Below are 17,417 nucleotides of genomic sequence, written 5' to 3'. Positions count from 1 at the left end.
TTCATGTGAATTTTCTTCACTCGATATCTCATTCATAAATTTTGTGATAATTTACGAATAAAATGACATAATCCGTAAAATTCTTTTTCATAGTAAATATTGGGATTCGTGAAAGAAAACTTCATAATTTTATAGATATTATAAACACTTTCAATATGTCGAGTAATGAAAAACCGAATACTGAGAAACCTGGAGATGGAATTCGCTCTATGAGATCAAGTACAGCATTTAGAGTTGTTAATTTTGAGCTATATGCGAAGCCAGTAAGCATAGTTACTTTATTAGTCACTTTATTTAATGCCGCAAACCAAATTTGGTCATGTTATTAAAATTAAGATGGAAGTGCGAAATAGGGTCCAAAGCGAAACAATTTGATGTTGTAGATACATAGTCCTCATCCTCTTCTCTGGATATTATCAGCTTCGTAAATATTTTGAAACAACTTTTTGTATTCTTTATCAAACATAGGTTCTCGTTTCTAAATTACAATATGTAAAAAATATTCCGATTAGTGTCAATATCCAAAGAGGAAAGTTGCAACTAAAAAATTAAAGAGGAATAATAGCTATACTCTTTCCTCTTAAGTAACTTGTATAAGACGAATTATTTATGGAATAACTGGATGTAGGTACTTCATACTTGTTTATCATTATCATAGATATATTAAATTAATAGAAACATTTATTTTCAGAATATTGTAATTATGAGTTTAGGCCTCACATGCTTTGGCCTTACGTTAGGTTACATTGCATACATGAGGCATAAATATGAATCTTTGGGATACTATGCAGCAGTTGACAAAGACGGGAAAGAAATATTTGAAAAGAAGAAATCTAAATGGGATTAGCATTTATTGTCAAAATATAGAGAAATGTAAGAGTAATATTGAGAATTTTGTTAATAAATAATTTGTTAATAAGTCAAAGATATATTATTTACTTGTAAACCTAAGCTGAATAGAAGAATTGATTTAATTTTATAAATATTTATATGAAATCATTAGTTATTTATGTGACCTGAGCATGCCTAATGAGAGGTTTTAAATCACGAGTGATGTTTCATGAAATGTGTTTATCTACTCTAACACAAAATCCTATTTCTATGGTATCTAATCTACATATAGTGCTTGTTTTTGCACTAATTCCCAAACTAGTATACATATTACACATGCAAAGAGAGAATTTGGAACTAGTGTTTCAATTTAACGTCGCTCATTTTGAATTTTCAGTTTTCCGCACTTGTATCGTAATGCCAACGATACGACGACCTTTTTTTTACGTTGGGGTCGTTGGGGAAATGCATTTACGCATGCCATCCGGTCCGGGGGACCAGGGGCGATGACGGACTAACCAGGAGGACTACCGTCTAAAACCACCAACGAATTCCGTCTCCGCCTTGGGTGGAGTGTCCGCAGGATCACTATAAGCATTCCACTACGCACACCCCGGCGGGCGGCCTACTGGCCGCATGCAGTTTGGGCGCCAGTTGGGCAGGCACCCCAAAGGAACGATACGAGGACCTGATAAAATTACGATTTTGTTGTTCTACCCTAATATGACAGTATTTTTAAATTATTTTTATCTGGAGGTCTAAGAAGTTGGTCACTAGATAAAAGCGCGAAATTCAAATTTTATATCGAACGATAAAGATTCGTTCCTAATTTTTGACGTGATAACGTCTAATAACTCGTTACTACGGGCAGCATGCACGAAAAAGATGACGTCATTGTCCCGTTTCCCAAGAGAGCGAAAGCGCCATCTATTGGCGCGCGTAGGAACTAAGCGGCTGATCGATGCGCTCGGTATGGTTGTAGCGTGTGGCCTGAGTAAAGCACCGCAGCTGCGACAGATGGCGCGCCCGTGGTCGTTCGGTGTTGTTCTCGTTACAAAATTAATTATTTTAATTTATACGACTTTTTGACAGAACATATCCCGTCTGAACTCATCATAGATTTAGAATTATTAAACTAGATTGTGTAGTTAGGTCAAAAAGTGTTTCCACGTGTGTTAAGTTCGAAACGAGTGGCGATAAATTAAAACACGACCTACGAATTTCCTTTTCGCATGTGTATCGTACTTCGGAGGGCCATCTGTACTGAAAAACGTCGTTCGATACACGTGCGAAAAGGAAATTCGTAACTCGTGTCGATTTACCTACATATAGAACACGTTTAAATAAGGATGTTTTGTTATATAAACTTTTTCTTTTCCATTAATATTTACTGAGATATTAGGGTTCTAAGATTAGTAAATGGCACTAGCACTAATAAAATTAACGCGTGTCTCGCAAACGGTCTAGGATACAAAATGACAGGTTCGTTAGGTATCTTCAAACGGCCGAAGGCCAAACTGCACAGAATAGGAGCCCCGCGTAAGCGGTGCTCCGTCGATATCGCTTTCTGTCTCTGGCGCCTCAAGCTAGGAACATACTACGCGGACGTCCGTCGTAAAACGACCGCGACCGCGACCTATCAGTGTGCACGGAACAAAACATCCAGAGAGCCAGATTTCGATCGGACGTCCGTGCGCTCAAGGCCACGTCCGCGTCCGTCGACCGATAGTTTGCACGGTTATGTGTATTTCCATTGTCCAGATTCCCGTCCGCGGTCGATTTACGACGGACGTCCGCGTAGTGTGTTCCTAGCTTTAGTAATGCTACGGGAAAATTTTGCAACTTTGCACCACTCTAAAGCTAGGAACACACTACGCGGACGTCCGTCGTGAATCGACCGCGGACGGGAATCTGGACAATGGAAATACACATAACCGTGCAAACTATCGGTCGACGGACGCGGACGTGGCCTTGAGCGCACGGACGTCCGATCGAAATCTGGCTCTCTGGATGTTTTGTTCCGTGCACACCACAGATCAATACAACAAGATGGCCCTTACAGGGCGACTCGCGGTCACCGAGCATACGACAAATCAGGTTTATAAAAGTTTGAACGCGTGCGACACCGATCAGTAGCGCCCAAGTATACGACCCGCTAACAGTGTCCGTGTCCGCTCGGGAAAAAATCTTAAATAATCAATTTTGGTTGCAAACAATGGTCTCTTACAGCATAAAGTGGTGTGGCAAGTCTTCTAACACTTCTACATGTATAAAAGATGGAACAACATTCCACAGTTAAGTCAAATTAATTATTTTGTTGAATATTGTTTATTGTCCGCGGAGTTCATTTATACTGGTCAATATGGTTGTGCTGAGCGGCGCCGAGGCGCGTCCATCCCTCTTTACCGAGTTAACAATGTGATATGCTTTCACGTAAACGACTAGGCATAGTAGGCATGGGGCCATGTTAGTTATGTCTGTTGCGGGAACTTCGTACTGCCGTTCGTACCATGTGCTACCATTTTATGAAATATAAAAGAAAGCAGATTTGTAATAGTGAATAATTATCTAGAATCTGTAGAGTCTGTGGTGGTATTTAGTTCATTGATTAGTTTAGAATATTTAGTTGGTTATTTAACTTAGTAAACGTAAGTAAAAATGCACAGTTTAGTTATTAGTTACTAGAATGATTTTTATTGAGATGCTATCACAATTATCATCCTCCTTGCGTTATCCCGGCATCGGCATTCGCCACGGCTCATGGGAGCCTGGGGTCCGCTTTGGAAACTACTACCAAGATTTGGCGCAGGCACTAGTTTTATGAAAGCGACTGCCATCTGACCTTCCAACCCGAAGGGTAACTAGGCCTTATTATAATTTAATTATAATATTATAATTTGTTGCAAAACAAATTCACCACAGTACTGGTACCGGTACCATTGTCTATAATAGACATGTCCCATTCCCATCCCTACTGCTAATCATAAAGGCGCGCCATTATTTGCAACGACCAATGGCAGCACCGTGCGCGCCCGCCTCACCCCGCAAGGATTGGTGATTTGCGTCTCGAACAATATCGCTTGCATTTGGCTTCTAGTGGGGTGTTCTGTGGTGCACACTGACAGGTCGCGGTCGCGGTCGTTTTACGACGGACGTCCGCGTAGTATGTTCCTAGCTTAACTCCTAAATTAGGCTCCCCACAGACAGTCTTAAAAATTCATAATCTTAAAAAAAATTTGTATGCAATTGACACTGACAGATCTGTCAGTGTCTTGTCAGTGTCAGTTTGAACTGTCAGATTGCATACAAGTTTTTTTTAAGATTATGAATTTTTAAGACTGTCTGTGGGGAGCCTTAGTAGGTTTTAAAAAAAATTGATTGTCTGTAAAGTCGATTTACGGACGGTAGTTTAACGTGATAACGTCAAACATTACAGTAGTATAGACAGGGGCTGTCAGAGTATAGCAAAAGGGGCCCGATTCTGGGACTTTTTTCACGTTTATTTATTTATTTATTAAAAATACACAAAAGTTAACAGTACTTATTTCACCAAAGCACTTATGTGGTAATATAATTATGTACATGTTAAATTGACATAAATAAAAGCAAACACACTTAAAAGTTAAACTATGGTTATTACATTAATCACCTAAGGAGTGTAGAGTCTATGAACCTTAAGAGTTTTCTGTAAAACACACCAACACTATCAGCAAATATGTCAATATCGTCTGTCTCCAACATGATGCGGTTAAGAGCAGCTCGGGCTCGAGCGGTGCGCCGGCCGCCGCGAACAGGCGCCGCCGCCGCCGCGCCGGCACCGCGCCCGGCATGCCAACCACCACATTCGCTCTTGGTACTTGCAGCCCATTCTCTCAAGTACGGATGCGTCATCTACTCTATGGTGAAACAGTTGGCGGTAATGCATAATATGCAGCAGTTTCCGTCTGGTTTCTAGAGTTTGAAGACCAACCATTCCTGTTACGAATAGAGATGGATACATATATGGGTAATATCCGTACAGTCGTTTGTAAATGTGCCTACAGAACTTCCTCTGCACTCTTTCTAGCATAGTGTTTTGTTCTTATTAGAAAGAATGCATTAAAATAAGCATCTTTTATAAATTAAAGTTTTTTTTTAAACCTACTAATTTAGGAGTTAGAGTGGTGCAAAGTTGCAAAATTTTCCCGTAGCATTACTAAGGCGCCAGAGACAGAAAGCGATATCGACGGAGCCCCGCTTATTACAGAAACTGCACAGAATAGGAGCCTTCGGCCGTTTGAAGATACCTAACGAACCTAACCTATACCTATATAAAAGTCGTCATTTTATATCCTAGACCGTTTGCGAGACACGCGTTAATTTTATTAAAGTGCTAGTGCCATTTACTAATCTTAGAACCCTAATATCTCAGTAAATATTAATGGAGAAGAAAAAGTTTATATAACAAAACATCCTTATTTAAACGTGTTCTATATGACTTATCAATATTAACATAGGTTATATTGGTAAAAAAAATCATCGTAAATTTATTAAGTCTCTGGCGCCTTAGTAAATACTATGGGAAAATTCGCAACTTCGTACTGCTCTAACTCCTAAATAAGTAGGTTTTTCAAACAACTTCATTCTATAAAAGCAGTGGCGGTACAGCCATATAAGCCCAAAAGCCGGGCTTGCCCTAACATTTTTAAAATCGCGCGCTAATATTAGATATTATTAAGTTCTCCATAAGTGAAGCTCACGGCCGACCGACCATACGGTACAGACCACAGCATGTTGCCATGTTTTGCCGTGGCGCTAGTGCAGCGCGGAAGAGCACGTTCACTACGTTCAGCTATATCTTGCTCGCTCGCACTCGTTGGCTTGCAATGGGGCTTGCTCTTGCATCCTTTTTTTCCTAGCTTTTAGCCTACATTCTGCCTAGCAACTTATATAACTATTTGTAGGTATATATAGAACATTTGTTCCACGATTTAAGCCGGGCTTTTGGTATGAAGTGAGGAACAAGATTGAGCGCGCGTTTGATTGACAACTTCAAGTGTATTATTATTTAGTCGAAAGTTTTATTTGCGTTAAGTGAATGTGCTCTTCTTCGTTTTCTTGATCCATGAAAATCCAATTGAAAATGGATGAATTTGTTCCTTGTGACGGTGACAAATGCGTGGTACACATATTACTCGACGAAGGCAAGGTAAAGTAGTTAAATTTTGCCCAAAAATGAGACATTATTTCCGCGCGAAAAACAACAATCGGGCCCCTTTTGCTATACTCTGACCGCCCCTGTCTATACTACTGTAATGTTTGACGTTATCACGTTAAACTACCGTCCGTATACCGACTTTACAGACAACCAATTTTTTTATTTACCCTATAATTTTAAGAGTAATTAACGGGTAACATTAAGGCGATTGACACTTGGTTGACCAATGAAGAGCACTTATTCGCCCTGTGTTGCCAGTTTACATTTTAAAACATGTAATTTGATAGTAATTTGGTCCCAAGAGTAATCACTATGATGATATTAGGTCTTTATAAAATAATAAAATAGGGCATCCAATAGATTTAATTTAGGAAAAGACGTTTCAGCGTTGAATTTAGAATCTTATTACGTTAGTTTAAAATTTTAATTCACTTGTCTGAATTGATAATATTTTGGCTCATTGGCGAGACGAGACGAAACGATAGCGATTGACAATGAACATTGACATTTGAGATATTGTATATTTACATGGTTTTTATTTACTAACACTAATAAAATGTGTTTTAAATTGTAATATTTCTGTCAATTTTATAACGGTGTACTGTATGATTCATTAGTTTATTACTAAGCACATTCATGTAGTCATTTCTGATAAATACTTATCTCACTGATCGTTCTCTGATAATCCATTTTCTACCTGGCTCTGCCTGATGTCAACGTTTTTACTGAGTAATTATCTTTATATTTCATTATTCCATTCCCATTGATTTCAGTACCTAATGTAGTGTTCCTAAATTCACATAATCTTGGTGACGTGTTCCGAGTTCTGACTATATCAATAATTACCCACAAAAGTACGTAGATAAAAAACATAACCTTGGATTCGTGCAAGTCTGCGATGACTCATAGTTTGCCGGCCGGCCACAGCCCACGGTGTATTTATTGAACGACTCACCAGTATAGGCGTCCATTTGCTTACTGAACGGTTGTGTGGGCTATTGCGTTGATAATTTCTCTTAATCAATTTATTTTTTCAGCTTTCCTCTTTTTAATATTTTCAACAAACCAAATAAGTCCCGCAAATATGGATTCCGCCGCTGTATCTTCGGCTATTGCCAAGTTCTCCTTGCAGTTCTGCAATGTAAGTTCTCATTTGATTTCCTCTTTCTATTCCTACTTGTAATCAGTCATTTAGGTGACTCATTAAGTTTATATAAGTATTAGTATTTACAATGTAGGTAGCTGGGAGATACCTTCATTTTATATTTTTTTATGAAATAATCTAATTTTAGATTAAGTAAATAAGTCTGTTGCTCAAGTTACACACTTATCTACTAAACTTTAAGTTCCTTCTTACAATTATTTTGTTTGGCATGATGAGTTGTTGCATGAGCCTAGTGTTTTTTTACATGGGCATTAATTATGCAATGTTTATTTCTCAGGAGCTGGATAAAACCAAGAGTGTGGTGTCTTCCCCCCTGTCGGCTGAAATCCTTTTGGCACTTCTGTCTCTTGGATCCTCTGAACCAGCCCTTCCGGAGCTTCTGGGAGCCATCGGCATTAAAGATACTGACACAGTATGTTGTGAAATTACTAATACAAATAGATATTTATTTTTATTTTTATGCATCAAATAACAAATAGGATTGTAGCAAATTTGGAAAATCTATAGTTGTAATGATGTACGTAAGTGATTAATCATAATCATGAAATGCAAATTATCCATCCATAGTATCTTAAGAATTTGATAAGATTAATGTGACTACTAAACATACAAATATACATGTAATTTGTTCTGTACAATAAAGTGTTTACTACTACTACTACTAAACATACAAATGAGTAATAAATTTCATTGTGTTTTTCAGATCCGCTCATCATTTTCACAAGTTGCATCCAGACTGAAATCCGTGAAAGGAGTCACTTTGGATGTAGCCAACCGGGTGTTTTTAAAACAGGGCCATGAACTGGATGCCAAGCTTAAAGATGATGCGGTCAAAGTTTTTGATGCCGCACTTGAACCCATGGATTTCTCTGATGGTGCTGCTGCAGCAAAAGTTATTAATGATTGGGTATGTACTAATATTACTATACTATTTTTATAAATTGGTTGCACTGGGAGGTTGAGCCTGTTGAGTTGCATATACATATACTTTTAAACAATGGTAAGTAATAGTAACGAAGTATGATGGGGATATGCAGATTGGACAAAGTTCGAAACGAAGACCTTAGGGAAAAAACAAAAGTAACCGATATACTATTGAAAATTGATCAGCAGAAGTGGAGATGGACCGGCCATATGCTCAGAGACAAGCAGGAGAAATGGAGCCAAATCATAACGGATTAGTACCCTAGAGGTTGTACTAGGGGCCAGAAAAAACCCCAAATGAGATGGGAGGACGAACTGAAGCTTACAGTGGGCTCGAAGTGGAGAAGAGTGGCCCAGGATAGGCATCAATGGAAAGAGCTAGAGGAGGCCTTTGCCAAGCGGCTCACTGAACTAAGAGATTCTCTAATTCAGAAAAAAGGGCATTAATAGATAGATAGATAGATAGATAGAAGTAATAGTATTGTAAACTGTTGATATTAATAGGGAGTTGTTGTAGAACTGTTGAAGATTAACTCTGTTTAAGAAATAAAACTATGGAAACGGATTAAATCGCGTATAATGAATTTAAAATACATCAGTAGTACATCTGATAATGGAACAAGCACGACGAAGGCTGTGAGGCATTTGTGTTGTATGGTGTTGGACATTTGCAGTTTGTTTCTTTGTCAATTTTGTGTAGATTAATTGGTTAATATTTTTTTTTTTTTTTTTTTTTTTTTTTTTTAACAGAGTAATGGTAAAATTTTTTGAATATTGTATAATTGGCTTTATTAATAGTGTGTGAACCTGCCTTAGAAATCTATATTATTTGTGGTCATGGTTCGTTAATATTTCTTGTAAGTGGGTAGCTTTTGCACATTTTAATTTTTCCTCAGTCACCCGTTGACCACGAACGCTGTAAAGAGTTCGAAACGTCGGGATGTATTTTAAATTCATTATACGCGATTTAATCCGTTTCCATAGTTTTATTTCATGAGTAACTATCGCGGTAACCGAAGACAATATTCTGTTTAAGAAATAAATGGAAACATCTTCATAATACTTTCTTCCTTTATTAGGTAGGTACATACCTAATTATCAAAATAATCATTGAATTTTTCTAATTCATAGGTGGAGAGCAAAACTAACAATAAAATCAAGGATCTCATATCAAAAGACTCTCTCAATGCCATGACACGACTTGTACTTGTTAATGCTATCTACTTCAAGGTATGTACACTATTTATTAAATTGTAGAAAAGCAGCAAATTTAAAAGTCTTTTGTTATTCATGAAGAGTTTGACTCTGTGGAAATTAAATTTTGCAACATTTCACCATTGAAAAATAAATTGTAGTTTCTATTTTTCAATAAATTACATTAAACTTTGTATTTTTAGGGAAATTGGAAGCATCAGTTCAAGGCACATAATACCATGGACAAACCTTTCTACGTGAAGAAGGACACTACTGTGGATGTTCCTATGATGTACATGGAAGAGAAATTTAGATATGGTGAAAGTGAAAAATTAAATGCACAGGTTTGTACAAGAAAACTTTTTCCTTTTTATTTTAATTGGCTGGGTCCACATAGGGCGAGACAGGTCGCATGACCAAGCAAAACGTGTGTCTACACTGAATGTTTGCCACACGACGACATTGCCTCGCTTTGTGTGGACTGAGCTATTGTGTATTAAAGGTTTGGTTAGGGGAGTAATTCAATCCTGCTTGGCATTAGCAATGTAATTGCCCTGAAATTATGCAGTATTGCATTAGCCCTCAATAACCCAGAAAGTCTTTTTATTATGACAGTTGCTGGAGATGCCTTATGAAGGCGAAGAGGCGAGCATGTTGATCGTGCTGCCCAAGGACGTCGAGGGTCTCGACGCGGTCCTCAAGCAACTGGCCACGGAAGTCGACCTCGTCCAGGAGATGCAGAGCATGATCTCCACCAAAGTGCAGGTCACCATTCCCAAGTTCAAGATCGAGACTGAAATCGACCTCAAGGAACTATTGCCTAAGGTAGGAGCAGGTTGTCTATTTTATTATTTGAACTATTAATAGTCAGTATTCATACATCTGTACTACTAATATGAAGGAGAATACTCTCCTCGTTGGCCTTGGCGCGCTTTAGTTGCCATGTCGCCTCATATGTCTAGCGAAGGCCGGCAACATCGCTATATATAATTGGTGACGTCACGCTACTGCACCCGAAGTGTCTGGGTTTCGCGAATTTTGGCAGCTAATAGGTTATCATTATCACACCATTTGAACATCACATATTTTATATTATATTGAGATCTAAGCTTCGTATTCGAACTGAAATCCTATTTATAATGAAACTCCTTTATGCTAAATCCTCAAAAGAATCTGTTACTACCAGGGTCCATACATTTTACCCTTTATGCCTTGCAGCTAGGCATCAAGGCTATCTTCAACGAAGAGAACTCCGGTCTAACCAAGATTTTGGACGGCAGCGAGCCCTTATACGTATCCAAGGCGATACAAAAGGCCTTTATCGAAGTTAATGAGGAGGGCGCGGAGGCGGCCGCCGCCACCGGTCAGTATACATGTTTTGTGTTGGTTATGTTTTGTATTAGTTGTAAGTGTGCCACTTATCTCAGATGTTTGGTGAGAGGTGTTTTTAAATAGAAAGTCTGGTTTAACACATTTTCGTAAAGACTTCTTCAGTGGAAACTAAAATAAGTCACAATTTTCCAAGCCAAGGCCGCCTTTACATCTGTGAGTTTTACCACTTACGTAAGCGACTTATGCAAAACTTTAAAATGTAAATGGGTTTTGTAAGCAGCTTACGGTAAGTTTTGACTACTTTCGTATGCTGAAAACTTTCAAGTGTAAATGGGTACGAGATTGCTACTCACAGCTCACAGCTTATCGAAATAAATTGATAAATTTTGGACTTACGAATGTTACGAATAAGTAACTAGGGCGGCAGTTTTATTTACTTATTATTATTCTATTACTACTCTGTGATTCGACCATAAAATCTTCTCCCAAATGTTTGAAACAAGTGGTTTCGATAAAGCCTACAGTGATATTTTGCAATGATACAGCAGTGCTTAGAAAAGCATATCTTAATAAAATTAGTCTGTACCATTCCTGTATTTCCTGTGTAGACACAAGCAGTAGTATAGATTATTAGATCATTCTGTTAACTGCATCCTATCAGTATAAAATGTCAGCTGTATCACTGTATAAATCACTTCGTAAGATGGCCCATGGGCCATGGCACATGCTTGCATGATTATCATACATATCAGTGGCGGAGCCTCGATACAACTCGATTCCCAACGGGTTTCCTAAAATTCTCTAGTATCTGTAGAAGTCCATACAAAACAGATTCCAAAAACCCCTCCGGCTTTACCAATGAAAATTTTCACGCCCCGCCACTGATACATATACTTATGTCTTGTGAACTAATTCTTTCAAATCCCACATACTGTAACTGACTCATTGTCGCGTGGGTGGAATTCGCAAGAACATTGCTTATAAGTCATGCAGCTTGACTGAAAAGATTTAAAGCAAATTAGTTTTTGTATATGTATAAATGTATATTGTCCACTGTGATAGCGTTGAAGTCTTGTGCTTAAGTCCGAGCTTTTTCGTATTATCCGATCCGATATCGGATGTACGAAGGACGTCAAAGACTCATGTCAAAGATGTCTCCTTTCATGTGTATAGGATATCGGTCCTACATCCGATGTCTGATCGGATAATGTGAAAAAGCTCGGACATAAGTGCAAAACTTCAATGAAGTCTATATAGTATAATCTGTTTGCGATGAATATTTAATTCGTGGGATTAACGCTGATTGATCGTTAACATAGTTTTAGTTTATTAATTGTATTCATTTTCGCAAGAAATTATTGCAAATTCATTATATTAAAAATACTGAGACCTTTTAGAGGGACTAATTAGATGCAGCATAATATTTTTAATGGCATCTTTTTATCTGTTGAACATTCTATTCCAACTCATTCAACTGAGTAACACGCCTGCATGGCGTACTTTCTCTCAGCTTCTTATTACTAGTATTATAAATAGGCCAATCCACGTTAGTTCCACGAATGTGATGGTTTGTTAGTATAATGCATGGTATCTGTTTATTTTGGTGCGCTTCGCTTTTGCTTTGCTTGTTATTGATTTACATTTTTAGCAATCTTCAGACCTTGAGTGTTCGATTACGCTATTTATTTTGGACTGCATAAAATCTTATTTTATACTGTCTTAAACAGATCTTAAATAATTTAAAACTGAATCTAGACTTGATAGCGGACACATAACTTACGTGTTGAACGTGACTTTACTTCCGTGGTTATTGGTTATAGACTGGAGAGAGAGTTACGGAAGATGTCATTTAAGTGGAGGCGATTAAGTCCCGATTCAATTTATAAATTATTAATTAAAAGCTTTTGTATATTCTGTGTGGAATCAATAAACACGGCATTTATAGTTTGCCCTAGTGCGCACTAAACCCAAACATTTCAAACATATCAATTATATCAGTAATTAAACCAATACATAACAATAGGCAGTGTGTGACACAACACAAATAGCATACAAAATTACAGACATGTAGTGCATATCATGACACAAGTAAATAGGGATCTCCAGTATTACAACTCGTCCATTTGTCTGTTTACCACTCATTACGAATTCAATACAGATTTATTGCGAAATGTTTTTTCTTCTTATTTCTACGGAAAAGAACGAACGTGAACATGCTATTTCAGTCAGTTTCAATACAATTTAAGGAATTATGTCATGGTCTGAACTAGCATGACAAATACGAATGTTTCCGAGAGAATACGAAGGAAAGACATTTGGCACTACATCTGTACCCCGTAAGTTCTACCGTGTACTTACTCCGTACGCTGTATTATTGTCAGAGATCGGAAAAATTTGCGTCATTGCTCGCAATAATGTGGACATGTCTCCAAAATTAATCAAATAATTAATCATTTAATTAATTTCTTACTTGACATATAATTTGATTCCTAGTCAATAAATACAAAAGTTTGTTAAAGTGTAGATTTATTTAACTAGTTCGTCTAGTTCTCTAGATATAAAACCTCCGTGGATTCACTTTTTCTTAATATATATATTTTGACATTGATAGTATTCAAATTACAGTCGTATTTGCCGTACCTAAATTACGTACGTACCATACCTAATCGGCAGCAAATTTAAAAAATGGCATTTTCTTTACTGGTGAGTACCTAATATCGCCAGTTTAAAAACGAATTAGTGGCGAAAATTGAATTTAATATAATACGACGTGAAAATGGTACGTATGCGTATTTACCTATACTATATATATGGATGTAAATTCAAACAACTATGCAGATACTAAATCCCGATTTTGAGGTTATCGCCCACAACTTAGAACAGAAAATAACTCTGAATTATACTGGAATAATAATATTCCTATAAAAGTACTTAAGTTTGCCCCATTAACATCAGTGGATTGCGAGCGGAGTTTTTCAGCACTTAAGTACTGCTGACTGCTGAAATTTGGAAAAAATACTGATTATTTTCTTTAATAAATCTATACTTTTACAACAAACTTTTGTATTTATTGACTAGGAATCAAATTATATGTCAAGTAAGAAATTAATTAAATGATTAATTATTTGATTAATTTTGGAGACATGTCCACATTATGCGAGCAATGACGCAAATTTTTCCGATCTCTGATTATTGTACTGCGTGAATACGTTTTTTAATTACCTTGGTAGGTATTAACCGAGGCAGAACGGTATACTGATAATAGGCCGGGAGTGTTACGATAACACTAATGTGTCGCGTTTCAAAATAAGTGTGTCATGTTATGTTGTTGGTATTTTTATGATTGTGAAATAACCCTAGATAATATTTTATGCTCTATTTCTATATCCACTTTTTTAACTGACGTATTTATTATACCTTTACGCACCTATACGTAACGTCAGGAGACTAAAAAAAGATTAATTTGTTTTATCTTCTTGCGTCTTTTCTCTGTAGACTGTGACTCTGTAGAAAAACGCCGAACGAAAAGAAATAACTTCACGTTACTACTTCCATACTCGTATCTACATTATTTACTTAATGGGCGTCTTCATAAATATAACTTACAAGCATGCATACTAACAAACCTATCACTGGCAGTTATGCGACCATAGCGCCACTAGGATTATCGGCGGGACAGATTAGGTGAACGATAGTGCATGCAACATGTATTGATCGATCGATATACTTTACTTTCGCTGTGTGCCCCCCGGTTTCCGAGGATCGCTTGAGGGTTGGTAGTTAGGCATAGAGTACGTACTCCTTGCGGTACTGAGCGGTGATTGTGTGGGGCGCAGCTGGAGCCATCCGCACGCGACGCGCGGCGCCCAGGGACCACACCGTATTCACCGCCGACCGGCCGGCGCTCTGGTGTCTGAAGATCGGCGACCATGTGGCTTTCGCGTCCTGGTACCGGCCGACCGCTAGGGCCCCGCGCTCTGATCTATAAGCGCCGAATACTAACGTCAAGGTGAGACGGTGTAACAATTCGATACCTACCTAGTTAATCTTGACCTAGAAACTTGTACTTGGCAAACTCCGACTAATTCCATAAATTCATCTCTTCCTTGTTCACGTATTCTATATTCATTAAGCGTTATTAACAGAGCGGTTTGCGGATTGCGTGTTGAAGTACCATTGTTTGTGTAGTCATACCTAAACGAGTCGTGATTTCCGACGGTTGTACATGACGAGAGTGCTATTAAAGGCGTGTGTTGGTGCAGGCATGGTCCTTATGGCGCGGTGCGGCTTCGTGATGAACTTCTCCTTCGTGGCCGACCGGCCTTTCCTGTACGTGCTGGCGGGCAGCGACAAGGCTCCGCTCTTCGTCGGACTCTACAGAGGAAACAAATAAGCTGTATACCTAACTTGCGTTGCTCTTAGAGCCACTCTGTTTATTAATCATTAATTCTTCACCCTAATAACATCACGTATTAACATACTGATTAACAGTTACGCAATTACGCACAGCACATCTTAATTTTATTAGTAATTTGTGGCTTGTGATAAATGTTGGATTTTATTATTATAGAACATAGGTACATAAATAGATCATTTTAGATATTTCGTAAATCATGCTTAGGGTACAATTATACCCAAAATGCTATTAAATACATTTTGATTTGCATAATGTCTACAATAACTTTATCCGTCCTGGTAAATATTAGAATAAGCCTATTTGTATCAGAATTTATAAACTTACTAGCTTTTGCCCGCGGCTTCGCACGCGTTAGAAAGAGACAAAAAGTAGCCTATGTCACTCTCCATCCCTTCAACTATCTCCACTTAAAAAATCACGTCAATTCGTCGCCCCGTTTGGCCGTGAAAGACGGACAAACAAACAGACACACACACTTTCCCATTTGTAATATTAGTATGGATATTTCTTATCTTATGATTCGAATTTTTACAATTTATTTCATTGTATTAATAGAAGCTGAAATCATGCCATTTACAGTTAAAATTATGAATTTAGTTTGATCAAAAAGTATTAATTTTATATTGTCGGGTTCGTTGTTATACCTATTTGATTCATCCTAGTGATAAAATGAATATTTATTAGAAAAAAAACTATACACTTATATCTATCTACCTCCATACTTTTGGTAAACCTACGCTCGCACCAATTTACCGGGTCTACGACCATATATTACGTAACGCATTAAAATGGAAACCGCATTTAAAATAAGCAGAGTATTCTATTAAAATTCATAATACATATGTATATGTATGGAATGTTGTTGTATTATGTAGATAGTCTATAAAAACGATTTAACTTAACCACTAGATCTTGTTTTATTGTGTGTTCGTTCCTGTTCTCTGTAACGCGATGTGTACTTGTTTAAATTACCTTCTAACTTCTAATGTACACAGTCTTATACTTGGCACGTAAATGTAATTATTGAACTTGCACGTATTTTTTAAGTTGATAACCAGTATAACCACAGACACGTTTAAGTAATTAGTTATTGTACTAAGTAGAGCCACGATATGGTCTAATTTAATTGTAGTAAAGGTTGTAGTTAGTAGGTAATTGGTATTCAGGTGTTTGGGTGTTTCTAGATGCTCGTAAAAACAAAAAAATCAAACTTAATACAATGTTCTTAATTTTTCATCATTTATTATCTCACTTGCTCGATAATCTGGGCTTCCAAACCAAGACCAAACCGAAATCTTCTATTTCGGCTACAGGAAGAGCCAAATCATCGGCCAACCTTAACAACGATATCAATAGTATTCAATAGTCAAGTGTTGGTTCTTATTCATTATTTTAAAGTTAATTTTTTCTGTGTGATTTCGGAAAAATGTTTGGAGTTTTCTGAAGTCTGGGAACTCTGGGAGTCCAAGAAAGGACTTTTGTAATCATCGCTGCTATAGGGTCTCTTCTTTTCTGCGACGAGTGTGTACAGTCACGGACTTTAATTGTTGATCTACTTCTAGCTCATTTTACACTGGAAATGTCTTACCTTAACCTATGCTTAACTATGAGATATCCAGTATAAAATGAGCTAAAAGTGGATCAATAATTAAAGTCCGTGACCGTACGCCCAACAATTTAAATCCTATGTCACTCTAGAAAGCGATTGACATCATGCTTTGTATGCTATAGAATTTTCTTTGACGTTTACTGTGAAAAGGTTCTACAGTGGCCTAGGATTCAAATTGTATGATACAGTTTACAGAAGGTACATTTTTTTTTACCTACCGGAAACTGAAACCGACGATTACAACGCTATCGGCATTTAAGCTTTTGGTGTTTGTGTACAGTACAGTCCATAGATTATCAGCTGTGCTTGATGTCTTTCTTATTTCGTGTTATCTTTGCAGCGATGAGTGTTATGATGTGTTGTGCGATGGTGGACTTCGAGCCGGTGCCAGTGTTCACCGCGGATCGACCGTTCCTCGCAGCCATCCAGGCTGACGGAACACTTTATTTCCTGGCCGTACACCGCGGCCAGGAATAGGAATACGATACGATAATAGACAACAGTATACGTACATGTATGAGCTTTACTAGTTTTTTTACAAGTATTTTTGCATTTATAAATAAGCGCAGGTGCTACTACGTTTTGTCATTTGAAAAGTTTATCAATATTGTTTTAAGTGAGCTTTAAGTTTAATAAAATTATGAATAAATATAAAAACGTGTTAATTTTTGTACTTGAAACCCGAGACTCCTTAGTGATGATGACGATATAAAAGCTATCTTCTGTTATACTAAATATAGTTTGGCCC

At 37.4% G+C, this 17,417-nt stretch overlaps 2 protein-coding genes across 8 annotated transcripts; both read left to right on the top strand.

The window, feature by feature from the left end:
- The first annotated feature begins 5 nt into the window (after window positions 1-5).
- Window positions 6-1,320, top strand: LOC125240932 (small integral membrane protein 8). Of its 2 annotated transcripts, XM_048149137.1 has the most exons (3): window positions 6-263; window positions 692-873; window positions 1,229-1,320. In XM_048149137.1, the coding sequence occupies exons 1-2, from the start codon at window positions 156-158 to the stop codon at window positions 845-847; spliced, it is 264 nt and encodes an 87-aa protein (XP_048005094.1). In that variant the 5' UTR covers window positions 6-155; the 3' UTR covers window positions 848-873; window positions 1,229-1,320. The 2 variants fall into 2 exon arrangements, with proteins under 2 accessions (XP_048005094.1, XP_048005093.1); XM_048149136.1 differs by lacking the exon at window positions 1,229-1,320 and having other exon boundaries at window positions 692-919.
- A 5,203-nt stretch (window positions 1,321-6,523) lies between these two features.
- On the top strand, window positions 6,524-17,326 carry LOC125240924 (antichymotrypsin-2-like). 6 transcript variants are annotated; one of them, XM_048149122.1, is made up of 10 exons: window positions 6,524-6,757; window positions 7,066-7,169; window positions 7,471-7,605; window positions 7,897-8,100; window positions 9,249-9,347; window positions 9,515-9,655; window positions 9,927-10,136; window positions 10,530-10,674; window positions 14,480-14,652; window positions 17,010-17,143. In XM_048149122.1, exons 1-9 carry the CDS (start codon window positions 6,739-6,741, stop codon window positions 14,629-14,631), a joined length of 1,209 nt encoding a protein of 402 aa, XP_048005079.1. In that variant the 5' UTR covers window positions 6,524-6,738; the 3' UTR covers window positions 14,632-14,652; window positions 17,010-17,143. The 6 variants fall into 6 exon arrangements, with proteins under 6 accessions (XP_048005079.1, XP_048005078.1, XP_048005082.1 ...); XM_048149121.1 differs by lacking the exon at window positions 17,010-17,143 and adding an exon at window positions 14,906-15,039; XM_048149125.1 differs by lacking the exon at window positions 14,480-14,652 and adding an exon at window positions 14,906-15,039 and having other exon boundaries at window positions 6,526-6,757; window positions 17,010-17,145.
- Window positions 17,327-17,417: the final 91 nt, after the last annotated feature.

This window comes from Leguminivora glycinivorella, chromosome Z (genome assembly GCF_023078275.1).
Source record: "Leguminivora glycinivorella isolate SPB_JAAS2020 chromosome Z, LegGlyc_1.1, whole genome shotgun sequence".
NCBI classification, from domain to species: Eukaryota; Metazoa; Arthropoda; class Insecta; order Lepidoptera; family Tortricidae; genus Leguminivora; species Leguminivora glycinivorella.
The sequence above is the reverse complement of the archived record's forward strand: the minus strand, read 5'-3'. Positions and strand labels throughout refer to the sequence as shown.